General features: G+C 49.4%; 7 protein-coding genes across 7 annotated transcripts; 5 read left to right on the top strand and 2 right to left on the bottom strand.

Moving 5' to 3' along the window:
- Nucleotides 1–566: 566 nt before the first annotated feature.
- On the top strand, nt 567–3,250 carry PEX2_017020 (WD40 repeat domain-containing protein; the record flags this gene model as incomplete). Its single annotated transcript, XM_016738977.1, has 4 exons — nt 567–1,837; nt 1,956–2,378; nt 2,432–2,833; nt 2,890–3,250. 4 exons carry the CDS (start codon nt 567–569, stop codon nt 3,248–3,250), a joined length of 2,457 nt encoding a protein of 818 aa, XP_016602494.1.
- Nucleotides 3,251–4,130: 880 nt separating this feature from the next.
- On the top strand, nt 4,131–9,849 carry PEX2_017010 (WD repeat-containing protein; the record flags this gene model as incomplete). The annotated part of the gene is made up of 8 exons (XM_016738976.1): nt 4,131–4,178; nt 4,291–5,784; nt 6,000–6,015; nt 6,393–6,555; nt 6,655–9,308; nt 9,358–9,593; nt 9,671–9,793; nt 9,841–9,849. 8 exons carry the CDS (start codon nt 4,131–4,133, stop codon nt 9,847–9,849), a joined length of 4,743 nt encoding a protein of 1,580 aa, XP_016602493.1.
- Nucleotides 9,850–12,811: 2,962 nt separating this feature from the next.
- Nucleotides 12,812–14,509, top strand: PEX2_017000 (putative MYND domain protein; the record flags this gene model as incomplete). Its single annotated transcript, XM_016738975.1, has 1 exon — nt 12,812–14,509. The coding sequence occupies one exon, from the start codon at nt 12,812–12,814 to the stop codon at nt 14,507–14,509; it is 1,698 nt and encodes a 565-aa protein (XP_016602492.1).
- Nucleotides 14,510–14,800: 291 nt separating this feature from the next.
- Nucleotides 14,801–17,417, bottom strand: PEX2_016990 (pre-mRNA-splicing factor CWC22; the record flags this gene model as incomplete). The annotated part of the gene is made up of 2 exons (XM_016738974.1): nt 14,801–15,538; nt 15,591–17,417. The coding sequence occupies 2 exons, from the start codon at nt 17,415–17,417 to the stop codon at nt 14,801–14,803; spliced, it is 2,565 nt and encodes an 854-aa protein (XP_016602491.1).
- A 263-nt stretch (nt 17,418–17,680) lies between these two features.
- Nucleotides 17,681–18,054, top strand: PEX2_016980 (dolichol phosphate-mannose biosynthesis regulatory protein; the record flags this gene model as incomplete). The annotated part of the gene is made up of 3 exons (XM_016738973.1): nt 17,681–17,683; nt 17,735–17,815; nt 17,869–18,054. The coding sequence occupies 3 exons, from the start codon at nt 17,681–17,683 to the stop codon at nt 18,052–18,054; spliced, it is 270 nt and encodes an 89-aa protein (XP_016602490.1).
- A 1,335-nt stretch (nt 18,055–19,389) lies between these two features.
- On the top strand, nt 19,390–22,767 carry PEX2_016970 (uncharacterized protein; the record flags this gene model as incomplete). Its single annotated transcript, XM_016738972.1, has 1 exon — nt 19,390–22,767. The coding sequence occupies one exon, from the start codon at nt 19,390–19,392 to the stop codon at nt 22,765–22,767; it is 3,378 nt and encodes a 1,125-aa protein (XP_016602489.1).
- Nucleotides 22,768–23,950: 1,183 nt separating this feature from the next.
- PEX2_016960 (uncharacterized protein) lies at nt 23,951–25,377 on the bottom strand (the record flags this gene model as incomplete). The annotated part of the gene is made up of 4 exons (XM_016738971.1): nt 23,951–24,005; nt 24,065–24,758; nt 24,822–24,896; nt 24,957–25,377. The coding sequence occupies 4 exons, from the start codon at nt 25,375–25,377 to the stop codon at nt 23,951–23,953; spliced, it is 1,245 nt and encodes a 414-aa protein (XP_016602488.1).
- Between the last annotated feature and the right edge of the window lie 637 nt (nt 25,378–26,014).

Here is a 26,014-nt window from a genome sequence, read left to right as displayed (position 1 = left end):
AAGTAGGTGTTTAGACGAAACATCTATTAGAACAGTAATTTTCTCCTGATGAACGGCGGAGAGCGGCTATATAATGAACTCCTCAACGGTGTTCCGGGCCTAAAAGTTGGAGTATAATAGGGATTTCTAGTAATCAGACTCCTCATATCGTGATGTGCTAGTAGATCTCCTTGGTCAAAGAATCATTGTACCACTGACACCAGAATGCTTTCTAACAGTATCTAACCATAAGACTTACATACTCGACATTGATGCAATATGTTTAATGGTAGAGTCTCTCGTTAGAAAGGTTTCTCTGTGCTGAGAGCGATGTAAAGAACCCAAGCAAACATTTAATTAAGTGAAAACGATTGCTAGGCTCTCGAATTCAAAAAGAACAAGAGTTTCGCTTTTGGACTCGACGCGCGCTATTAACATCGTATTTCAGTCCATCATTCGAACTTCAACACCCATACCAACTCTCCGCCGGCACCACCCACCCCGAATCAATTTTGCTAATTCGAAAGCTTCATTGAGTAAGTACTATAATCAAAAAGCGATTTTCACTATTAAAAGAATACAGCAGGATGGCGAATCGCGTTGAGCGAAACGTCCGTTTGAGCGCTATGAGATCGGACCGCGAGATCGCGCGTTCGGCTAACCCTAACTTCAACTCGGACACTGGCATCAACAACCTACTGCTAGCCATCGACTTCATTGATTTGAAGTTGGACACTGGTGTAATTGGTTCTGCTGCGAGGGTCGATTTGATCGATCTTCACACGGAAATCAAGGTCCCCCTTGAACCGAGAATCGATCCCGAAGATCTATGGGACCTTCCAGTCCGTCGTCCTGCCAATAGCATCAATCTCATCGAGTTTTCTTCGGACGATGAGACGGCCGAGGTGGTGACTAACGTCGACTCCATTGACATGAACTCGAATAGCCATTCCCCCGTTCCTCCGGACAACAACGATGGCTTCGAAACCAGCTCCTCAACCGACTTGATTGCTCTGTGGTTGGAAGGTGACCGCTATCATGTTCGAAACAAGAAGATCATGCGGATGAGACCGACCGTCGATCTTATTGACTTGTGGTCGGATACCGACGTCATTCTAGTCAACATGGAGCTCGTTGACTTCACCATGCACACCGGAGTCATGCGTCATACCGATTCCGACTTTGACCCCAGCGAGAACGAGTACATCACACAACCTAGCATGAGCAGCATGCAGTCCACTTGGCCGAACATGGGCACTGCCCGCAGGACTTACAACAGACCGGGCTTGATCAACTGGTTGGAACACACTCACCCAGAACACTCATCCACCAACGCGTACATGTCCTTCCCAGATACTGAATCTGGAAGTGTGACTTCTGGACTCCTGGATACCGTGTACGCCAGCAAGTCAAGCTGGGGACTTAAAGACAGAAGCGTGACTTCTGGTCCCCTGGATACCGTGTATACCACCCAGTCGATGGCGGAGCCTGAAGTCGGAAGCGTGACTTCTAGTCCACTGGGTACCGTGTACACCAGCAACCCAAACTCAGGGCCCGAAGCCGGAAATGCGGCGTCTATTCCACTGGATACCGTGCACACCAGCAAGTCAAGCTTGGGATTTGAAGACGGAAGCGTGGCTTCTGGCCCCCTGGATACCATGTATACCATCATTTCCATCTCCGAGCCTGAAGTCGGAAACGTGACTTCTAGCCCACTGGGTACCGTGTACACCAGCAACCCAAACTCAGGGCCCGAAGCCGGAAATGCAGCGTCTATTCCACTGGATACCGTGGAGGCTGCCAAGTCAAAGCCGGACTCAAAGCCCGCAAGTGAAGGCTCTGTCCCCCCCGATACTGTGTAAGTAACATGACCCGACTGCGTTCTATGGAAATGAGGCCTGTTCAGGCAGATACTGACACGACCGCCATTATTTCCACTGCTTTGATCTGTACTAACATTTTCTGTGCCATATTAGTAACTCCTGGTCCTTTGCATTCGCCGCAGGATTGACCACTAGACTCGAAGCCCTCAAGCTGGAAACCGGCTGGATATGGTATTCCGGCGTGTCCAACCTACCTCAATGGTTTCTGGCCTCTCCGTGTCGTCCTTGGATAGTCGCCCATGAGACAAAGATGATCAAGAAGGGAGTTGCTATCGTGGGATGGCTGCGATGCGGCGTGTACCTCTTCCTTCGCCAGGACCAGAAATACATGTCTGCTGGAGAAAACAGGGATTTGACTGCATACCATGAGCCGAGAAGTTCACACAGGACCCTAAAGATGGGCTTTCCTGCTCTGAACGACTGCATTGTCCGCGCCATGGCCTCATTGGACGATCACGAAGCACTGGTCACTGGACACGGTGGTGGCTTTTTGCGAATTTGGAATATCCGATGCGGGTGAGTGTCCAACATTTGCTTCTTTTATGCCAATTAGTACTGACTTCTATTAGGCGTGTCATCTGTTGGCTCCATGGCCTTACTGACACTATTTCTTGCATCGAGGTGAAGAAGAACATTATCGTTGCCGGCAGCTGTGATGGCACCATTTGTGTCTGGGACCTCACCAAGGACACTGACAACAATGCCTCGCTGACCCTCAAAGGACACACAGGTGCTGTGTTGTGCCTCAAGTTGCACGACAACTACCTTGTCTCTGGTGGTGATGATCGGGAGGCTCGCGTCTGGAATATCGAAAATGGCCAATGCAAGCATGTGCTCCGAGGACACGAGAAGGGAGTCCGGTTCGTATGCATGAACGACCATGCAATTGTCACTGCTAGCGCGGATACCTCCAACGGCGGAAAATCAGAGATCCAGGTGTGGCTGCCAGGCACTGGAAGATTTGTGGCTGGGTATGTTGATTCTGATACATCGTCATTTCAGAATTGGAAACTAACAATAATTATAGTCAATGCAAGTTCAAGAGCATTAGTCCGGATCTGCTGACCCACCTGGATATGGTGGGAGATGATTTGATCGCAGCAGATGACCGTGGATATGTGGTGAAGTGGGACGTCACCAGTGGAAAGCGGGTAATCCTCAACTACAAAGAGGATGACGGGATCGTTGCTCTGGCCATCTCGGAGAAGTTTGTCATGATGGGCAAGGAAGAGGGGGATGTGTATCTCCTGGACCGGGCGACCATGCATGGTGTCCGCCTCCTGGGCCACGCATCCCAAATCTGGCAGGTTGGGATCCTGGACACCGCTCGGGTTACTGCCGCGTACAAGAAGGATGGTCATGCCTTCTTGTCCATCTGGCATGTGTGAACTCGGGCGGTGACGGTGGTGACGGTGAGTGCGTTGATCGCACTCACCTAGGTAGTTCCGTTAAAGAAAGGAATTGATAATTCTTCCAACTCATATGCATATATAAACGTAACTCAATAAGCATTAAAAGGTTAATGGCGGATCAGAGAGGGGGACCTGATGGGAAAGTGACGGGAAAGTGACAGCTGGCTCAGTGTCGATAGAGGCTGCCTACAAGGGGTATATACTCGTCGACCGGGAGATATGGGTTTTATTCACATTCGATTTTCAACAAACAAGACAATATCGACCTAGGGATGTATCAAACGATTTCCCTGTAATAGATAATAAACCCTAACTGGTCTGAGCTATTATCAGAATATGTAGTCTCAATTGATGGCAGCACTGGTTAGTGGCAATCATTGGAAGTACCACTAACCCCCGGCATGCTGGGCAGGACCTTTCTTTTTTTGTCTCTTAATTATTTATATATATGTATAGATGTATACTTAGGTATGTATACAAGAATAGTGTGATGTCGTTTTTTCACAATTTCGTAGATAGACGGCAGAAAAAGCGTAAAGAGGCTCAACTTGTGAAATGGACTTTTCTATATATATATAACTTGGGGGATTTGGGATATTCTGAACTCCGTGAATTATTTTAAATAATTTAATTAATTCAAGTTGTATTTTTGTTGTATTTTATTGCATATGGAGTAGCGTGGAGGATCAAGATCGAAAAAGAGAGAAAAAGAGATGCGTAGAATAGAAAAGTGGGTATGGGGAAGATCGCACAGCTCCTACATGGGTAGCCTCCTTGTCTCTCCGTTAACCACAAAGAGCCCATTTCTTGACCTCAATGCATTATGCCAATTCTCACCTGATGACCTTGTACGATCATGCCCATTCCAACACGTTCAGTTTCGCTGCGCGACCCCCGTAAACAAGTCAGTTCCCCGTTTGTTTATCCCCATCAAGCTCCACACAGCTATCGCATCCCTCACTGTGGCACCATTGCCATGCCAACAGCCACATACAGAACCGTGCTAAGTACTACAGACTTCAAATATAGCACGACCTGCCACGAAACCCTCCCCTCCGCTATCCGCCACGGCCAACTCGAGCAAGGAGTCTGTCCGAGAGACGAATAACAAGACCCGCTCGCCATCAAATCCCTCGCCGGTCGAGGGTGTGCCTCCGAAAGACAATGGACTCACTGCCCGAGGAAGAACCCTGCTCCCCCAGCGCAGTAATGCTGCCCAAGAAAATGGTCGTGGAACGGGATATGGGCGTATTCAGCCACCTAGCAGCAAGCCGAAAACACGCGGGGACCCGTCACCAACTAGACAGCGAGAGGTATCACCGGCTAAAAAGCAAACCCAGTCGGACACTGCATCAATGAAGACCGGGGTAGCACCCGGCCGTCGTCAGAGCATCATGCGACCTGGTGCGTTAAAGATACCTTCAGCGAAGATTACAGCCCCTTCGTCAAAGAGCTCAGCGCCATCATTCGCGCCACCCTCACCCCGCAAACCGCCAGGAATGCGATCCCCGGTACAACCTCCTACAGTCAGAAGACCTCCTTCGCCCAAGAAAACAGAGATGCTACCCCCACCGCGCTCCACACGCTCCCTCTCTTTAAGGCAACCTGTCAGCGCCAGCAAGGGACCACCGGCCGCAGCCAAAATCCATATGCGGCACAGGAGTCAAATGGTACAGAATACAAAACAAGCCGAAACAACCCCAGCAATCGGCCAACGTGCACGAGCACTCTCATCCTACCAACGGCCGTCGTCCCCTAAGAAATTTTCCAAACCTCCAACGCCTACCCCTGGAGCCCAACCCCAGCCTGGGAATATGCTGATCTCTTCATCATGGCCGGATATTGCAGCACTACAAACAGAACTCCTTCAGCTCAGTCTTTTCCATTCCAACTCACTGCAAAGCCATGCCGAGTGGAAGTCTGATTCCGAGACACGACTGCGCAAGAAGTACGATAGTGTCGCTAGCCAATACCGCTTGGTGTTGGCAGATGAAACGCAGCGACAGTGTCGCCTGAATGCGCAGGCCCTAGGGCTCTGGCTTTCTAATTGTCGCGAACATCGCGGTCCGCATGATTTCTCCGAGCAGATTCAAATTCTATCACAGGTCCTACAAGATGTCTCGGATATGATTGCTGGCCGGAGTGCACAGTACTCTCAGGCTGTGAAGACCTTTGAAGACTGGCTTAACCAAGCGGAGCTTATTCGCCACAAACGTGGACCAGGATGCCTTGATGTCGGCGTCTTTATTGACCCCCTGGGGCGAAGCTGGAAAGAATCATTACGTACTTTAAATGTGAGGCTCGAACTCTGTGTACGCCAATTGCAAGTCCTTGATATCCTGGGCTTCGGGCAAGTGGAGCATCTCGAACAGTCTGCTCTTGCTAGAGTAGCCAGGAATCTGGCTGAATTGATACAACTCATGACGCAGGAGATTCGTGCCATGCAAGCATTGGAGGCAGAAGTGGTGCGTTCAGAAAGGGATTCTGTCAGTCTTCTTGCAACGCAGCTGGTAAGCTCTAGAAATGAAACGAGGGCTCCCCGGATCGGGGCATGGAGAAGCTAGTCTGCGGTTTATATCTTTTTGTGTGCGTATACGAATACCCAAAGCTAGTTTTCAACCACCTGTACAAAAGTGCAAATATTATGTAGAAATGAAAGGGAAATGAAAATAATACAAAGAGCATGAATGGATACGAGATATGAGTGGTGGTACTTTGCCACAAGTACCTTGCAGCTACCCGTAAGCTTGTGCGGTACCTAATTTGCGGTCACTGGATGAGTCATCCAGCGTCATCTCAACCTGACCTCCGGGGTGATCTAGATCTTGGAGTATTGCGAACCCGCTCGTTTTCCCCTCATACCTACTTTATTCATGTCTTTCTCAGTCTATTATCGCTTTGTACACCATACAAGTATCTAATGAGCTGTTTCATACGGGGTAATGTAACCTTAGAAAACTCATCTCTGAGTTCTCTTCTTGACGTCATCCACGGCAGCTTCCGTTTTGACAGCTAAAGTCACCCGCAAAGAGACGGTATCCACTTGCTCAGTACCTTTCGAGATGATCGCCGATCGTACCTAGCAAAGAATTTCAGCTTTCTAGCCCATCTGGTCCAGTGATCATGAAAAACTCGCTCTACGATCGCCTTTGGCGCCGGGAATGCGGGGAACAGGCGCGGCATGCTGGCCTTCGGGGAATTTACGGATCCAAGGAATGGGTCAATGATCTCGACATTGTGAATGAACTCGGTGGGCATACTGGATGTGTCAATGCCCTCAGGTATGTTTACAGCTTTTACTTAGGCCGAGGCACTTGGTTTTTATCGACTGGCCAACACTTCCGCCATTTCTGACGCTTATCATGCTAACGGTATCGCAGTTGGTCGAAGTCAGGGCGTCTTTTGGCGTCAGGCTCTGATGATAAGCACCTCAATATCTACTCCTACCAACCTGACTCCTCCAATTCTCCATTCGCGCTCAACACCACCGTTTTCACCGGGCACAAAGCCAACATCTTCTCCGTCAAGTTCATGCCACACTCGAATGATGGGACTCTGGTTACATGCGCCGGCGACTCGCAGGTTCGCGTTTTCGATATCGAATACTCAACTGGGAGCAGAAATGAGGCTGCAACCTCCGCATTTGCAGCCTCCACTCGGAGTCGGCGCTTCAACGAGTTCTTCAGTGGCACGCGGTATCTGAGTGACGGCAATACCAACGCTAGATTGTATCGAAGCCACACCGATAGTGTAAAGCGCATCGTCACCGAATCTTCCCCGTTCCTATTTCTCACTTGCTCTGAGGATGGTGACGTTCGCCAGTGGGACCTGCGGCTACCGTCTAGTGCATACCCTCCTCCACGGGGTGGTCAGGGCTTCATGGCATACCGACAAGGGTTAGACAGTGATGACTCCAATGTTCCGCCCCCTCTAATATCCTACAAGCCATACCATCTGGACCTCAATACCATTTCCTGTTCACCAAGTCAGCCGCATTATATTGCCTTGGGTGGTGCCCACCTCTACTGCTTTTTGCATGACAGACGGATGCTTGGCCAGGACACCTCCGCTGCAAGGGGAAGGGCTACACCAAGCGCTGCCAGTCTCAATGATGATGAGGAAATGAGCAAGGCGACGCGATGCGTGCGAAGATTCGCACCGGGCGGCAAGCACCATGCGAAACATGCTGACGATGGACATATCACTGCTTGTAAAATTAGTGATGCAAATCCCAATGAGATGGTTGTTAGCTGGTCTGGGGATCACATCTACAGTTTTGATTTAGTCCGCAGCCCAGATGCCCGGGAGACACAGACGGGGAATAAATCGACCCTCAAGGGCAAGAATAGGCAGGCTCGCCGCAGTTCACGGAGCCGGAAGCGCAAGAAGCCCGCCACGCCTTCATCTGAGGAAAGTGGTGATCGACATCAGTCCCATCGTCGTTCAGCAGAGCCAGATACTTTTAGGATCCAATATGAGAATGGCGAAGCAGAAAATGTTCCATTCCCCCCATTCTCGGATAGTGTCCTGGACACCAACCCCGAGAATTTGCTCGAGCAGGCTCGGTATTCTGTGCTGAATGATGCCCAGCGATTAAGCATGCAGATCGCAAAAGGGTTAGTAAGACTTCGAAAGACTTTGTTTTCAGAAACGACAGTCCGGGAGGCCGCAGGGTCTGACGACGTGGGACCCGAATCGTACTCGATATGTTTTTCATCCGCGCTGGAAATTGCGTCTACGTTTCTCCCACAAATGGGCGAGGTCATGCGCGAATGGAGTTATCCCATGAACCCATCACACGAGACTGTTAATTTCCAGCAAGCACTTCGTCGCAATCGCCAATCGGCATGGAGATTTGTCCAAGCTGCTGGCACACTTTCTCATGCGTTGGCAGATCAAACGCAAGTTCTGGAAGATTCAAATTTCCAGATGATCAAGCCTGCGCCGGGCGAAGATGACCCCATTGACCCAGCAGCTCAGTTTGGCTATGACTTCCTCCGAGCAATTCTTCTATGGCTGCAGGGCGGCAGGCATCGACTTCTAGAAGGATTTAAACGCCGCAATGCCCCTCGACGATTACATGGCCGATACCCGATCCCAGATGAATCCGACGAGGATGCTATCGAAACCATCCTAGTGCCCTATATTATGGAATTGGCGCATGACACTCCGATCGTGAATGTGGATGCTTCCAGATTTGAGCATGACAGTACGCGCATTCTGTTCCCAACCCAACGGGCTGCCGTGACTGCATTTGCGAATGCTGTCAAATTGCCCTTGGAGGATCTCGGGGGCTCAGCTGCTCGGTTCGACAGGCGCCGTGTTTCTAATCCCGCCTCACAAATCCGCTCTCTTGACCGTGCCTCTACGAAGAGGTTCTGGATTTTGCGCGTAGGCAGAGGAATCTTGATGGAGGTAGGCAGTGAAGTAAATTACAGATTTGTCAACAATGCTTTCGGCGGGCTTCACACCACAATGAACGAGTCTGAGAGTGATTCGGATGAAGAGAGAGTCCAGGATGATATCGATCCCAATGTGGAGGAAGAACGAATCCAACACATCGGACTCATCGGGGCTGGCGGTTCTGTTTCCAGGCGGAATGATCCTCGACCTGAAAGCCCCCAAGGCGATGCAAATTCTTCGGACAATAGTGACGTCGATACGGGCGGGGATGGGAGCGATGGCAGCCGGGCAGAGGAGTCAACTGACGATGAAGATCTCGATGGCTGGCCCATGGATTCATCTTCGGATGAAGAGGGCGATAGGTTTGATTCCGATGACGATATGCCCCGGAGATATGCCATTCGAAAGGCGCGACGTGATGTCGAGCGCCATGCTCCATGTGTACCTCATATGCGAAGCTATCGCGGCCATTGTAACGTCAAGACTGTCAAGGATGTCAACTATTTCGGACTTGATGATGAGTATGTGGTCAGCGGCTGTGATTCTGGCAATATATTTATCTGGGACCGCAAGACGTCAAATCTGGTGAACATCCTAGAAGGCGATGGCGAGGTTGTCAATGTTGTTCAAGGTAATTTCATTTTCTGGTTAGAAAGACAAGAGTTAACATTGTGATTTAGGCCACCCCTATGAACCAATGATTGCCGCTTCAGGAATCGATAACACCATCAAAATCTTTTCGCCAGACCAGAACGCTCAAGATGATGCGCGTAATGGTGTGAACATCCTCGACCCCGATAATCCATCCAACAAGCTTGGACAAAACATCTCTAGCATCGGAGGTCTCGAAAGCCGGAAACGAGTTCATGAAAGCTACCGCATCATGAGCCAAAACGATGTTGACCGTCGTGGTGGCGTGAGTGAGGCACATATCACTGTACATTACCTGTCCTGGGGCTTTATATAGACCTATTTGCTGACTTGCACGTAAAGCGGAGTATGCTCGAGCGCCTGGCTGCTAACTTGAGGGACCAACATGGCGGCCTCGGGGTTGGAATTGATGATATTGCTGGTGATGGTGAACACCGGACTGTTATCATCGATGATAATTGCTCGGTACGTCTAGAGTTCTTATTGTGTAAATGATACTAATCGTTCAATAGGTGATGTAATGGATGAACAGGCAGAACTCCGGATATCTGCATTGCACAGTGTGAAAAAGATCATCAGTTTTCCATAACCCCATACATTTATTGTTATAGCATCGCATTAGTGTCTAATGCAAGAAGGCGTTCTTTTGCTTGATTCAATTATTCTTTCTTTCGGGGTTGCACCTGCCCTTCCTCTATATATTTTAAGTACCTTACCTAAAGCCAAACAAGGCTTACCTAGGTAATATCTACCATCACCCCAACAACCAAGAAAACCCAGCGTTTTCTATATAAACATTGCACACGTCTCTTGTCAGCACCACTCAAACAAACCATTCTATTTTCCCAATATACCTGATGATAGGAAATCCTCTATGCAACTCTCCAGGAATTCTTGCATTCGATGCAGATTGGGGGTGGGGCCCAAGAGGAGGCCTTCGTGACTATCCGACAAGAGGGTGGTTTTGGAAGTCGCTATGTCCGAGACATAGATCTATGGCTTGATCTCGCGAGATAGATGCAAAATGGCCATCGTCAAATCAAACCGCACGCCACCAACCGTCACTGTGGGTAGATAAGCGTGGGATGCAACAAATGTGCCTTCGTCGCCAACCTGGGTCTTGCGTCATCCCCAGCGCTCCGTCAGTGCAGTTTCGGATATTTCTGTCAACTCAACAAACACATCCCTATCGGAAACCATTGCACCAAAGACCGATCTAGGGTATTTTCGCTGCCTTGTACGGATCTAGTGAAGAACAAATGTTGATCCGGAAAGGCAGAAGAGCGCCTTGCAGAACGAATCGAGAGCGCAGATCTGCCTCCAACCGTTACCCTCTCGCTCCTCCAATATCCACTTGTTGTGCCCAAACGGCAAAGAAACCTGCTGGGGTATGGATTCAATGTTGGAAGAAGTGACATTTGAGCACTAAAAATACACCAGACATACTACAAAGGACTCAAAAATGGAGGACGATCTGAACAAGCTGAAGAGGCTGCCACTGATATGAGGCTTATTTTTCGTGCTTCAAGGAGTCGCCAGAAACCAACAAAACTTCACACCAAAAAGCCACAGAAGCTTGATCCTATGAAGAAGCCCATGACTAGCTCGGGTGATTCCCCATTTCGAGATTACCTACGAACAGCGATGATCGAAAGCTCCAATTGCAATATTTAATCCACAGACCAAACGACACTGACGATGCTGGGGGTTCTTGAAGAGCTAAGATTTTCGAACCACAAGCCTTGGAGCAAAGTGGATATCCTCGGCGCTATATAAAAAGGAAATCCAAAGTCATCTGAGCGGTCATTGACGAAGATCCCGTGAACATGAGTCTCTCGGACCGTCCCAACCGTAAGAATATCCCTTCCATTTCAAGAAAACTGGCTAACTCTTTTTCTATGCAGTAATATCCCCGGCTATACTTCATCGGCATATACTTTGTCGAGATTAAAGCGCACATGATGGATACGTTGTTCACATGGCAGGGGTATACGACAGTGTTTGGAGAACTCAAAGTACCTTGGGTACGTCCTGGTGGGCAGGGTGCATAACAAGAGAAATGGTCTATAAAATACCAGCCATATTCCGAGCTAGAAAGGACAAACGTCCAGAAAAAAAACATCAGAAGAAGGGAATGCTACCAAACTCCCAGGGGTACGCAGCAAAATATAACAGGGTCTTCTCCGACGGCAACCAGCTTTGCCACAAACCACTCATGATGCTATCTGCCAACTCAGACAAAGGGATTACTGAAACTATGCACCAGCAAACACGCTTCCATTCGAAGCTCCATGTGAATGCTATCCCCAACAACTGGGAGCAGGTGGCCAAACTCCTCCCACGCAAGGGTATACCCGTGGACCGTGGACCCCATGGCAGATGGACTCTTGACTGCCCTTCCGTCATCTTGCATAGCGAGATGTGTACCCTACATCTGTAAATTGCAGACACTGGCGGTATTGCTGGCTAGATCCGTACTCGGAAGTGAACGAAGTCTTTTTTCTTTTTGATTTCGCCTACTATATCGATACAGGATCGTGAAGGATAGTCTTATCAAAGACAATGTCAGTATCATTAATGAACCTAGGTTCCAAATCTATCAGCTAATAATTCCATCAGGCCTCTATCGGCAGAAATGAGATTTCTTTCTGAAAATCGCCTACGGTGTCGTTTCCTTCGTTTCCTTTCATCATCACATATCTCAACCTATAATACTACATTGCAAGGATGGTACAACAAATACCAACTTGGGAAGATATTGGCTGTCAGTCAATGCTCAGGACACTAGCGTCTAAGGTTGTGTATCTGGTTGTGATATTGCTGATGAGCTTGTGGAGATCGAGATATTCGATGGCCCAGTATAATAATAATGATATTCAAATGTCTTGCTATACCCATAATTTCTGTAGCCAATAATCGATATATCCAGGACATAGATAATGATGGCATGGTCTGCCCCTAACTTACAAGAAAACTTAGTAGAAGCAGCTTTCTACCGAGACTCCGCTGCATTGTTCAAAAAAATTTCCTCACTCTAAAACGCCAACTATACTATCTAAGGTGTCATTATCATCTTGTTTATATTGCTTTTAGACATGATTGGGGGGATTTTAATCTTTCATCAAGGATACTAGTTCTGAGAAGTTAGAACAACCTCCATTGGAGAGAAGTATAAATTCACGTGACCGTCCTTATCGTAGAATTTTTTTGCGATAAAAAAGAACTTGCCCGCACGAATATCGTCGATCTACAGAGGGGCAGACCACAAACTTCATTTATAAAGTCAAAGATCATTTGATATTGTGTCAATGCTATAGGTCCAGCCGCTGAAGTCTATAACCTGCTACCTCTTTACCCCAAACCTCTCAGCCTGATATCACAGTTTGATATCGATTCTATACTGCATTGTTGGCTGTCGAAAACCAAACTGTGTATAAAAAGCTGTTACATTTTTGGAAACAAGAAGAGTAAACACATTACATCATGTCTGCATCACAAGTACTCCAAGCTCGCAACGAGACAACCACCAGGCTCTATGCAGACCCTCACAACCCCCACCTCCACCTTGAACGAGGCATTCAGTATGAAAAGCTAGGCTTCCCCGATCTTGCCTCTGCAGATGCGTACCGCGCGCTGGCACTCCTAGAGTCGGTGGTGGAACCAGATGAATGCGAGTTCCATGCTAGGCGGAAGATAGACCCTTCTCAGCAGGCTCCCGAGAAAGCGGCAAATGAATCAGATGATGAAGACGAAGACGAAGATGAAGACGACAACACTGTGCCAATCACCCAAGAGGAATATGATGCCATCATTGACCAGGTGTACGTCCTTCTAGTACGCAGTCTCGTCCGCTGCGGCTGCTACCGCGATGCATTCGAGTTCGGCGTGCGCGGGCTAGCCCTACTCGAAAATAGATCTGCAACAGCGTCAGTAGCTGCTTTGAATGTGCAGATGGATCGCGTGAAGCAAATATACAAATCTCGCTCTGGCTCAGAAACCGAAACCATCGACCTGAACTCAATTGACCCCAGTGTCCTCCCTGCACAGGGCTTCGCCCGCCGTGTCCTCTATCCCTGGAACGAGCACGAGCCTGACCGCCGTTCACCGGAAACCCTCAACATGCTCAACGAGCGACTGGCGGTCATCGCGCCGAAGTGCGAGGTCCGCGCAGTGGCCTTGCCAGTGCTGCATGCCTCAGCAGACGACAACTCGTCCAGCATGGACGTCTCCGTGCAGCTCGGCCTCTTCGCGAAAGAAGATATCGCCCCAGACGAGATCATCCTCCGCGAGTCTTCACTCCTCACAGCAACAAACCGTCTCCACGACGACCTCTGTGATGCATGCAACGCACCGCTCCCAGAACTCTCCGCTGCCGAGCCTCCGGTCGCCTGTGAGGGCGGCTGCGTAGACATCATCTTCTGCAGCCAGAAATGCCACGACACAGCGCAGGAGGTGTACCACGGCGCGATCTGCGGTCTCGAGGACGGCCTCGACTCCATCGGGAAGGATGTCCCCGACCCCAAGGATAAGGCTGATTACCTGTACCTTCTTCTACTTGGCAGGGCGCTCGCGATGTCCGCTACACAGGACAAGCACGCGCTCGAGCTGCCTGAAGTGAAATACATCTGGGGCGATTTCCACGATCTCGATATTGAGTCTATCTCCGCGGAAGCAGAGACAACTCCTACCACGGACGATACCGCCACTCTCCCCTTCTCCTTCCAGCTCAATGTCCTGCAGCCGGAGCGTTTCCTCGATGAGATGGGTCTGGATCCCTATGCCGTGCTCTACCGCTACGATACATGGGTTCTCAATACGCTCTTTGCTAAGTTCCGCGGTACAGCGTCAGGTCGGTTGTCGACTTGGGATGGAGGCCCGGAGCTGTGCGCTGTTCATCCGCTGTGGTGTCTTGCGAACCATTCGTGTGATCCTAATGTGACCTGGGAATGGAGTAGCGAGATTAATTTCCGCGCGCGCAGAGATGATGAGACGGCTGTTTGGTCGCGTGGGCTTGAGATGAAGGAGCTTAGGCCTGGGGGTATTGCGAAGGACTCGGAGATCCTGAATCATTATTGTGATATTGGGTTGCCGGTTCAGAAGAGGAGGGAGTGGGCTTCTGGGGCTTTGGGTGGGACTTGTTTGTGTGATAGGTGTGTTTGGGAGGCTGGGGAGGTTGAGTAGGTTTTTTATTTATGGGTTGGTGTATAGATCGCGATAGATCATGATGAGATACCCTTTTGACTGCATTAAATGACAATATTGCCAATGGCTCCCAGAAATGAAACACTTATAACTAGAGGGATGCAAGATGGTCTATTTGAACATTAAGGAAATAAAATGCTGGAAAAGCGTGGATACGCCCTGAATAATCGATTTGCTCCTAATGAATCCCCATAAGTTTCAAATTCCTGGCACCAAACCGAATAAAAGAAGTACAGTGTCGTATTTTCGCTCCAAATAGGTACTATTTCATTATGAACAGTACCATACGGACCGTTCAGCCAATCCACAAGAAGTCGGGATCAAGTCATCAGAGGCTCCCCATCTATCTGCGCCGAGGCGGCGTCCGCGAATGGGTTCGACCCCGCGATTCTGCCCGACGCTTGGGAGTAGGCGAGCGAGAGCGAGAGACAGAGTCTGTAGCCTCACGTCGTCGGCGGGGAGGGGGTGACACAGATTCAGACGAATATCGTTTTCCACCTTTGGACGCCGGCTCACGACGAGGTTCAGGTGTGACAGACCGGGAAACTGATCTGGAGTAGCTGCGGTTTCTCCGGCTAGGAGGGCTTTGGCCTCGGCGCGGCGGTGTGACAGACCGGGTAACCGAGCGACGAGGTCGATAGGGACTGCGACTTGGGCTTCGCGAGTCGTAGGAGCGAGAACGTGCTCGGCTACGCTTGGCCGGTGTGCGAGAGATGGATCGGGAACGGGATCGTCCTGCGGGGGTCCGAGAACGACTATCTGATGCGTCACGACGGCGACGCACTGGGGACCGGGAGCGTGAAGGTGTGTAGCTTCGGCCCCGGGAAGAGGGGGTGAGGGAGCGAGAGTAGGAACGGCCACGGTCCCTAGATGGAGAGCGGGAATACGAAGGTGACCGGGAACGGCGGGAGTGAGGAGATCCAGTGCATGTTGAGCACATCGAACGGGATCGATCAGATGGGGTGCGCGAGGGGGATCGAGAGGCGGCTCGTGCAGCCAAAGCGGGCACTGTAGGACGGGGGAGGTTTTTGAGGTTCTCACGCATGTCCTCTGTCAATACACCCATACCGATACTGGTGAAGTAGTTGACAGAGAACCTAGTGTGGCGTGGGTTTTCCGTGGGGAAGAGACCCTCAAAGCTCGGCCGCAGTATATCATCTCTAAATCGGGCCTGCAGTCCAGGCAAACCAAGATTCTCTGCAAGGTTTTGGAACAGAATTTTGATGAAGATACGGCTGCTGGATGTGGTTTCCTCTTCGTTGAGATGAACCACAGACAAGACATGCCAACCGATCGCGTCGTTGCTGATGAGATGGCCAAAGAACTGGGCAATGTTGCGCAGTTTGTTTGTTTCGTAACGATGGATGGTATCGTAGTACTTGGCAAAGGCAGCCTCAAACAAGTCTGACCAAAGTCGGTTGATCTTGGCGAATCGCTCTCCAATCAGGCCATAGAATTTAGAGTATGTCCGTTCCTGGGAGCAACATTCAATGATCATGGATGGAAGTTCATGCTCTAACCCGGCCGGCAGGTTGATTTTCATCAGCTTGTGGCAACATTCTTCGAAATCAATGCTGGACATGATTGTGAGGTAGATTGTTCGTCGCAGGTTGACCAGATCAGTATTACTCTGATCCTTGATATCCATCTGTACTTCTTCCGTATCGGATTCTTCCTCTTCGCTTTCATCTGACCGGTCCTCATCTTCCTCATCACTCTCCTCGCCCAGGATCTCGGCCTTCAACCTCTTGTAGGCTTCCTCGTGCTCCTCCCACTCCGCGTCAAACTTGAAGATGTTGAGAGTGTCTTGAGTTTCCAGCTCGTCATCCAAGCCAGCACGGTGTGTGATCTGATCTTCCTCTTCTACTAGGTCCAACTCCTCCTTGATTGCTGGATTATCCTTGTACCGATCCTTGCGCACCTGGAAAAGCACCTCGATCATATATTGCACACGCTTATCAATATCGGCCTCGTGTAGAATGTTTCGGAATTGGTCGAATACGGCGAGTGCGATAGGAGCGTTCATCTCCTCCAGATGCTGACCAACTTCCCGAGTCAGACCAACAGCAATCTCCACGCTGTCGTCCGTTGGCTTGTGCAAAAGGAGTAAGAGTATCTGAGCTGCCAACATCTCGTGGGCCACTTGTTGATTGCATAGGTGCGCAATGAAAGTTGTAGAGGAAATGCAGACTGCCTTGTCGTTTCGCTTGAAGGCCTTGCGGAATTGAACAATCAACCGGGTAAGCAACAAGTCGCCAACCTGCGGAAGCTTGGTGTTGACGATAGATGCCATCGCTGCGTAGATTGGAGTGAAGGGCAAACTGGCCGCCTGCGCCTTCATAATTGATCGACAGAATAATCCTCGGCCTCTCACTAGGTTCTCCGCAAAGAGTTCCGGAACAATGAACTTGATGTTGGAAACGTTGATTTTGTTAATAAGACCATTGATCGACTTTTTCAGAGCTTCCCACGCCATGCGCTGGTATTCCTTGCTCGTCTTGTCCGTGATTTGCGCCTGTAACGCACGGAGTCGGGCCGGAGGGATGTAAGTGCCACCGGATCGCATATTGAGCAGCTTTTCGTATTCTGCCTTGGCGGATGCCTGCTTTTGTTCCTCGGTCATCGGCTTACGCGCCGCTTCGCGCTTCTCATGTTCGCGAAGTCGTTCAGCAAGTTGCCGTTCTCTGTCATCGGCGTGTTCTGCGTCGGTGTTGGGAACATCGGGACCTTCTCGAAGGGAATCACCGGGAGGCGATCGGCGACGATTAGGAGAGGGGGAACGAGACGGAGGTGAGCGTTTTCGAGAGGCTGCGGCTGGAGAGTACGACGCGCCCGGTGGAGGCGTAGGCACGCGCACCGCAGACTGGAGAACATCCGAATCGGACATTTTCAATGGGTAGAGAGGCCTCCGGGGTAGAAAGAAGGGTTGATGTACACCGGAGGGACGGTGGTTGCGAATCTCAGCCGGACTGAGGTTACAAGAGGATTCAAGGACGCAGCAGGAGAAAGCTCTAGCGGGATGCACGTGACCAGAGGCCAACTAGGAACAACGGGAGCTCCTGAGATTCCTAGGTAGTTCTGTCCAGCCCAGGATTCATCGACGTTCCTTCATATTTCTTTTCTTTTTCCAAATTACCGCTCTTTATCAGAATGGTAAATTATCTAGTCTCATTCAATGGATATACCCCACTGACTGTGCTTTAGCTGGGCCAACTCGTGGGATCCGTCATGCTTTTGGTCGCGACTGCGATCTTTCTCTACTACACTGCGTGGACCCTGTTGATGGTATGATAATTGATGATAATGTTTGGTTTTCCGTGCTAATGTTTGTTCTACAGCCCTTCGTCGACCCCGGCCACCCTCTCCACGACATCTTCCCGCCCCGTGTTTGGGCCATCCGCATCCCCGTTATTCTCACACTATTGGCCTCTGCCGTGGTAGGCACCTTCATCGGAATTGTCATGATCAACAGCAACAAGAAGAAGGCGGCCAAGGCCAAGGCCGCAGCTAAGAAGAAGACCTAAGCGACCGTGGACATCATATCAGGAGAGAGGATAACCCTCCGTGACAGCACTCTGTACCATCAACCATTCCGAAGCTCAGTGGCTATCAAAACAAATCTCAAGTTAATTAATTTTGTTATATTGAGCGCCTTGCCAAAAAAAAAACTTTCACACTGGATATACGTCGGATATGACCCGGAAGAAGAGTGGAGGATAAAGCGGCTATATATATGTGAATATGTATGGACCATATTATCACGTAGCCCAAACAAAAGAGCCTGAATTTCCCGGCTGAACTGTCATTTGCCATCAAAGCCCAGACCAGTCGTCATCTTCGCCCATGCCGCAAATGCCCTGTGACCTCGGCTGGAGCCAACGATGACGCCAGCCACTCCTTTCTGACGGCGGGCCAACTTTATTGACAAAACAAACAAGGAATGCCCAGGAATGTCCAAGGAGAACATGGGTGGACTCGGCTGTTGACTTCAACCATGCAGTACCATGTCAAAGGCATGTAAGGAGGCAATATTAACAGCAAGTAATGACGCCCTCCAGGGCTGGTAGACCGCGAGATATGACTAAGAAGATATGACTAAGAGCGCCTTATCGGTGTTTGCATGGTTTGACAAGTTTCCCCTCATACGCGCATTGTTGTAGACCACAAGGTACATTGTAGAGTCGGGATTGGTGAATAGAAGACAAAGATAGATGAAGGAGTAAAGGCCGAGAATCAGATCATGCTTTTATTGGGAATGACACGGTCAGGTTATTCCGTGCTCTGACTCAGGCCCCCCCCCCTATTACATCCTAATACATCCTAAATAGCCCCGTACCTGACTGGTGACCTGGGGTCAGCTCCCCTCCCCCTCTTCTCTTATCGCGAACCATAACATCATCCTTCTTCCTTGACTCATCTTCGGACTTCAACCTTGGGACTTGTGTATGCAAGTCATTTTGGATTACATTTTTTCTGCAGCTTGAACTATCTCAAGCTGTTGCTGTGTTGTGCTTATCTATTAAAGCTTCCCCGCGTGTCTAGAGTGATCTCCGCTCTAGATACGCTGTCAGTGGTGCCTCCGTTCGCCACAACCCCCTTATTATTAAGGATACTGTGAATACACTACAGGTATGCATTCCCAGTTTCGTCAAGCCGTTGTGATGTTTGATCATTTGATTGATTCCATGAAAGCCATCCTCCTTTCTAGTGATATCTCCCGAGATCCCGGTTCCGGTGCCCGTTCAGGATCTCGAACCGAACGATCCTGCATATCCGTTCTCAGACCACAAATAAGGTCCTGAGAGCGGCTTCATTCTGTTACTTCTCTATCGCCTCTCACTGAGGCATCATCTATTTGAATGCTCCCGGCCGAATCTGACGATCTCATCCGCCAGCACAGCCGTTTGCCCGAAGACGATAGTCCCTTCGCCCCGGACCAGAACCGGACCATACCAGAGCATGAACCAAGTGCGAAAGGCAAAAAGAAGAAGGGCAAAAAGAACAAGGTGGCCAGAGCTGTAGCTGAAAGCCCACCGGATGATATGTATGTATCCACCGGTGATTGCCTGGTTTCTGATGAACATGCGTCATTAACGCCAGATTGCATGGATAGCCTCCAGCCATCTGTCCCACCACCCGAGGAACCTCTCTCCTTCCCAGACCCTGAACCTCTTATTGAACATCATCATGTAAACCCATCTATCACGTCGCCTGTCCTGGATGTCCTCGACTCCCTCGATGAGCCAGAGGGTGACGACCTTGCTAGCCGCACCGATACGTGGGCACAGTCGGTGCCTTATGGAAAGAGTCCGCCCACCGATCTTATGGATGGGGATATACCAAGTGCATCGCTGCCTAGTGCATCGCCCTTGAACTTTCCAACGATTCAAGAAAGGAGTGGCTTCGGTCATCCTTCCTCGGCCTCTCCTCAGATTCGAACTTTACCATCTAGCTATGGTAATGGCTACCGAAGTATTCTGAACTCGAGGCAACAGTCTGTGGACAGAAGAAAGAGTCACTCTTACGGGAGCCCAATGAGCAATCACGCGCCTCCACCTCATCTTCCTCAAGCACATTTCTTTGGAGCACCGGACATTGATATTATTCCAACTCAGAATCGATCGCCCACCGACGGAAGTTATTCCTTCTGTAGTTTTGAAACGCTGCCTAGCTTGTCACCCAAAGGCTCGCGAACAGGAATGAACGTCTTGCTGGTTGGGACAGATGGTGCCGTGGAGATCCTCGCCATAGAAGATCGTCGAACTCGGCTCGTGGGGCAGATTACTGGTTTAAATGGCCGTGTTATCGAGGCCAAACTCTTGTCTGGCAACCCATCCAGCGACCCGTTTGCATCGTCTCGGCCGCATGTGGCTGTCATTGTTCATGGGCCGTTACCGCCACACGAGGAGGAAGGTCAACTCTCCTCTGCAACATCGGACGCAAATGAAATTCCTCCTTCGACGACTCGTGGTCACTTTAACGACAAGCGCTCAGCGCGAGACGACATCCAATTTTACCAAACTCGAGTTGAAGTTTACTCTTTCCGGACCGGTGAACATGTCTCTACCTTGTTTGCAAGCAAGCCTGTGCCATGTCTGGAGAATCTTCCCGGGCTCCCATCCTTTGCACCCTCGCCTGTGGGAAAATTGAAGCTCTTCACAACCGGTGCTTACATTATCTTAGCATCCGGGGTCAGTGGGGAAGTTTATGTTTATAGACATGTCCTATCCTCGGATACCACTGCATACCAGTGTCTGGGTAAGACATGGACTGGGGTTCAGTCCAAAGAAACCCGGCGTTACTCGACCTCTTCAAGTTCTACAACTGATCCTGAGGGGACTCGCACCGACTCTCCTCGTGGTGTTTCTGCCCTGGAAAGACCCATTTTAGCTGTACAAGGAAGGTGGCTTGCATTCGCTCCCCCGTCCTCAGCGTACAGAGGATCAATCCAGGGCACTGTCCCTTCTAGTTTAATACTCGGCAAGGTTCCGGGCATTGAAACCCGCAGTCCTCCTGCTGTCCCCTCGGTGTCATGTGCGACAGATGTAGGGGAAGGGGAAAGTTTCTTTGATAAAATGGCAAGAGGCGTTGCCCAAGAACTTGTCAGAGGTGCCCGCTGGATGGGTGATCAGGGAATGCAGGCCTGGAACAATTATTGGAATACTCAGCAATCAACCGGCACCTCTCCACGTCGGCCACCTCAGGGACCAGACCCCCAGACACAGGGATATGGATTATTCCCTCCCACACATGCACAGGATACACAAACATCAGCCACAGAACCTGACACCGTATCCATCATCGACCTGAGACGATTCGAAGACGGCACAGATATACGAAATGTGTTTATCCACCCAGTCTCGACGTTCCAGGTTCCCAATGGTTGCAGCTTCTTGTCTCTTTCTCCGAACGGCTTGATGTTGTTCACAGCGAGCAAGAAGGGCGATGTGCAATACGTGTGGGATCTCATGCAACTCAAGCACTGTCGATCCATGGCTTTTATGGCTGATGACCAAACGGGACAAAATCCCAATGTGCGCCAAATTGCTAGATATGCGCGGTTGACTACATCTAGTATCGTTGATGTGATTTGGACGGCGCCGGTTGGTGATAGATTGGCTGTAATTACACGTAAAGGCACCGTCCACGTTTTCGATCTACCTCGAAGCGCATTTCAATGGCCCCCATTCCGCCGTGCAAAGCCTACTGCTAATAAGCCGCCGGCTACCGACCCCATGGTAGATGAGGTGCCCGGTCAATCTGCCGGTCGCAATTCGTTGTCAGCGGCTATGAAGTTGGTTGGCGGTAAAACGCAGCCATTCTTCTCCGCTGTCCGGGGTCGTGTCCCGTCGACGGGAGCTGCATTTCCCAATATGAGTGGATTTGCGTTACCTTCTGCTGCCAGTGTAAAGAGTGGGAAGGTTGTCGCTGCAGGCCTGAGCAAGTCAATGGGCGCCGCAACGGGTACTGTGAATACTTTGCGCCATGTTGGAGAGAACCGTTTACACTTGCCAGGGCTAGCTCGAGACCCTGCACCTTCCCGGGTGACATGGATTTGCAGCAAGGGCCTCATATTCTTGGGTGTTGTGGATGGCGGGTACTTCAAGATGTACCGCCTCAAGCGGGCTACTGTACCCGGCCACAAGAACCGACAGCCTCACTCTGTTGTCGGCGGTAAGGAGTCTCAGATCAAACTACCTGACAATCTCCAGGTTCCGTGTGGACCAGCTCCTTTATCTGCCTTTGATCCAGAACTAGAAGTCCATGCCTCTCTTGTTCTTCCTTCGGTCAGCTCTCAGCCATCTAGTGCTGCAAGATCGTTTTGCCAGCCTCTCTCCCAGGCTGAGATTGAGACAAATACCCCATACCAGCCGTTCCACACAGATCAGCGGGTTGGTTTGAGTGTCTTCACCTCTGGCAGCGATGCAAGTGAACCGAGTGGACAATGGGTATTTGGCAATGATATCCCACTGATCAAAGTGCACTTGAGGTCCTTCAACAGCTCCAGCGATGACCATGGCGATGACGAGGATGAGAACGCCGTCATCCATGGACATTCGCTTGGGGCTGGTGGAGATATAGAAAACCTCATTACTCTTGGAAACAGCACTGGCAATGTGGAGGAAGTTGTTATCACCACTCGCCGCAAGAAGAGACACTCCACTCCGCTGAAAGCCGACGATGGCTTCTTTGAGGATGATTGCGAGGTGCTTGACTTTGCTCGGGACCGCGTCTAATTGACTCGAGATCCCTCTTTTGTTGTCTTATTTTCGCTCTACACTCTTTGCATCGATTTAGAAGTTGTGCTCGCGCGGCGGCGCTGATCGCAATCGGAGTTTGGCGCCTCTTCTTTCCTCTTTCCTCCCTTTCGATTTTATTTTGTTTTGACTTTCTACATACTAAACACTTGCATAAACCCATACTATCTATCTTTCTCTCGAGGTGGGTTGTTTTCGGCTCTCGGATTTCTTTGCTCTCGGATTGACGTTCCACGTTTGATATCGTTCACAAACACACAAATACCCAAATACCCAAATACCCAAATACCCAGATCCAGCCCCGAACGTTGTTGGAGTTATTATGTTCTGATAGATGGGAGGCTCGGCGATGATTTACAGCCAGGTTTGTCTCTCTTTTTTAAGGCAGCGGGAGTGACATGCACCCTTTCAACAAGCCCTAAGCTAGAATGGAATACAATCACCAAAAAAACAGATAGCTGCAAAGCACCAAAAAAATACAATATATTCCATGTATACATATTACTACTATCTTTAACTTATATTCTATTTTATAATATCTAATAATTAATACCCCTTTATAATGATTTTTAAAATCGTCGATCGTTATCAGAATCCAGAACTAGTAAGACAGAAGCTTATAAGTTCAGTCGAAAGAGCATATCCCCCCTTTCCATTTCCTCCATAATCCTATGTAGCTATACGTACTTGATATACGTTCCTACCTTAGCTGTTATCGCTTTTATAAGGGCGCTGAGAGTCAGGTTAAGTAGATTTTAGTCCTGGCTCAGACTCACTGAGCTGCTTAGACTAATCACATAATGAACCAGTGAGGTCCAATGGATGCTCAGTAAGTCTAATTGGGTGCTCACACTCAGGTACCGCTTAGAGTCATCTATCGAGCACTCAGTCTACACTCAGAACATACCCTAAGAAGCACTTGGCTCCATAATCCTATTTACTCTGCGAGTACCTTTCACGGCCCTTAATTTCACCTTACCCCTATTTCTGAAGGTGCATGATATTCTACTCTCATTCCGCTCTTAAAAATAGCGCACTTAGCCATGATTAAAATTGGAAGGCATAGAGTCCATTTGTCACGGGGAGCTGCCGAAGAATAGTCTTGGGTCGTATCAAATTGCTAGATGATAAATTGGAACTATTTTCCTGTTTTATGATTGAGTTAGGCGATTTCGTCATTCACGCCACGCCATTGAATTCCAGAGAAGGTTACCAATCTGAGTCACGATAGAGGCGATGCTTGTATGTCCAGCAGGGGCACGGACATGAATCGTACCCTGGTAGCTTCTCAGTACGAGAGACTTCGACCACAAAGAACCCAACGCCAAGTCCTTGAAATCCCTGCGAGTATGAAACTCCGTCGGGAGAAACCTCAGACATGAGATCATTTGGCGAACGAAAGACCCGGATGCCTTCTGGAGTAACCGAATCAAGATCACTCTCCTCGAAGTAAGGTGAGCCGTCTTCTAACACATTTGAAGCTATTTGGCAAGTCAAAGAGCGAAGACGGATATAGCCCTCGCGGAGAGCCTCGTAGATCTGTAATATGGGAAACACTCCACAATCATTGCGGAATTTGAGATGCTGTAAGTTTGATGGGAGAAGTTTCGCCCAGTCCAAAGTTGATGCTGGCTTGAGCCAAAAACATCCATTGTCTCCAATCAACATTCTTGGTGAAATTGTGAGAGATTGGAGGGCTGAAAAGTTACTGAGATCCATTGGCTCTTTCCATTCATCGAATTGAAGGTCAATATCGAGAGTTTCTAAAGATGAAGAATGGGACCTGAGAGCATCGATATACAACTGTCGATTGCTATCCCCAAAGCAGCCAAGTTCAGATCTTTCTTCCTGGCCCTTGATAGTGAAATGCTTGAGTTGATGGGGGTAACGAAGCATTTCTTCGATGTCTCTGGCCTTGATATCACAGTTCAACAATCTGAGCTCTTGAAGGCGGGTTGATCGGAACGGTGCTGCACACTCGTTGAGAGTTATCAATTGGAATTTAGCTCCGGCGATAGTTAGTCTCTCTATACCAGGATGATGAAGTAAGACCCCATATGATCCGAGTGGGAAAGACCACTCGTACCCATAGTCAAGGCTGAGGGTAACTATATTCATCAGTTCTGTCTTCGACACATGTGTCGATGAAAAGATCAGACGCGACTCACCGGATCGCAGAGCAGGGAGTGTTTCTTGTGGGTGGCAAAGTAGCTGCATCTTACTAGGCTTGACCCAGTCAAACCAGCTTGATTTGATGATCAATGACTCCAGATTCACGAGTTTTGGAAGCGCAGGCTCAATATCTTCCGGCGAATTGTCAGTATCCTCATCGAGATCATGATAATGAATCTGTAGTTCTCGTATGAGGGAAGTTAAGTAATGGGAGTTCGCAGCTGTCTCAAGGAAACAACTCATAGATTCTGGACTCCGAATGACAACCGAACTGTAAAGGAAAGGTGTTGCAATGGCATGCAGGTGATGACAGGACTGAGATAGAGCCTTAAGAGTGTCCAATGACGAACGGACTACTGACAAAATAGCGCCGAGGATCTCAGGGGGTAGCTTGAGGAGGGAGACTGGTCCATTCATTCTGTAGCGCAAGACAGATTGATCTCAGATGTAGTTGGGCTCGATTGGTTGCTTTCTGAGATTGCGAGAAGTGAGATTCATGACAAGAGGAATTGCGGCTGAGGTTGACTAAACTCCTCAAAAGGATGTTGCCTTTTTTGGCCAGTTTCACTTAGCGCCTAGGATAAAGATCTATAATAAGTAATCTTCCCCTCACCAGGCTTCTTTTATTACGAATGTGAATACAGCTAGCAACAATATCGCCCCCTTCTAATTGTATTTCGTTTAAGCGCCGGCCCCTAAGAACCCTGTTGAGACTCCACTCTACCCCCGCTCATACTTCAGTGCTTAGTAGGCGCCAACTTGAGATTGCAATCTATTCTCAGCCAGTCGAGATCAATTAACTTCCCAGATTTTCGAATCTAAGTGCGGCTCGACCTCCAAATTCATCCATGCACGTTGAGCACTCCACGGACCCAACCCTAATAGATAGAATATCCTAGCATTTGAGGGTATTTGGAAAATAGATAGTGAGGAAATATATAAAGGAACCTGGGCTTTCCGGTCAGCAATTTATTCCAATATATAATATAAAGAAAACCGGATTGATTGCAAGGCACCTTGGTCCTCAATCGTTCTAATATTGTCGTCTACATCG

The sequence above is a fragment of the Penicillium expansum genome (genome assembly GCF_000769745.1).
Source record: "Penicillium expansum strain MD-8 chromosome Unknown contig46, whole genome shotgun sequence".
Lineage (NCBI taxonomy): Eukaryota > Fungi > Ascomycota > Eurotiomycetes > Eurotiales > Aspergillaceae > Penicillium > Penicillium expansum.
This window is presented reverse-complemented; position numbering and strand designations above follow the sequence as displayed.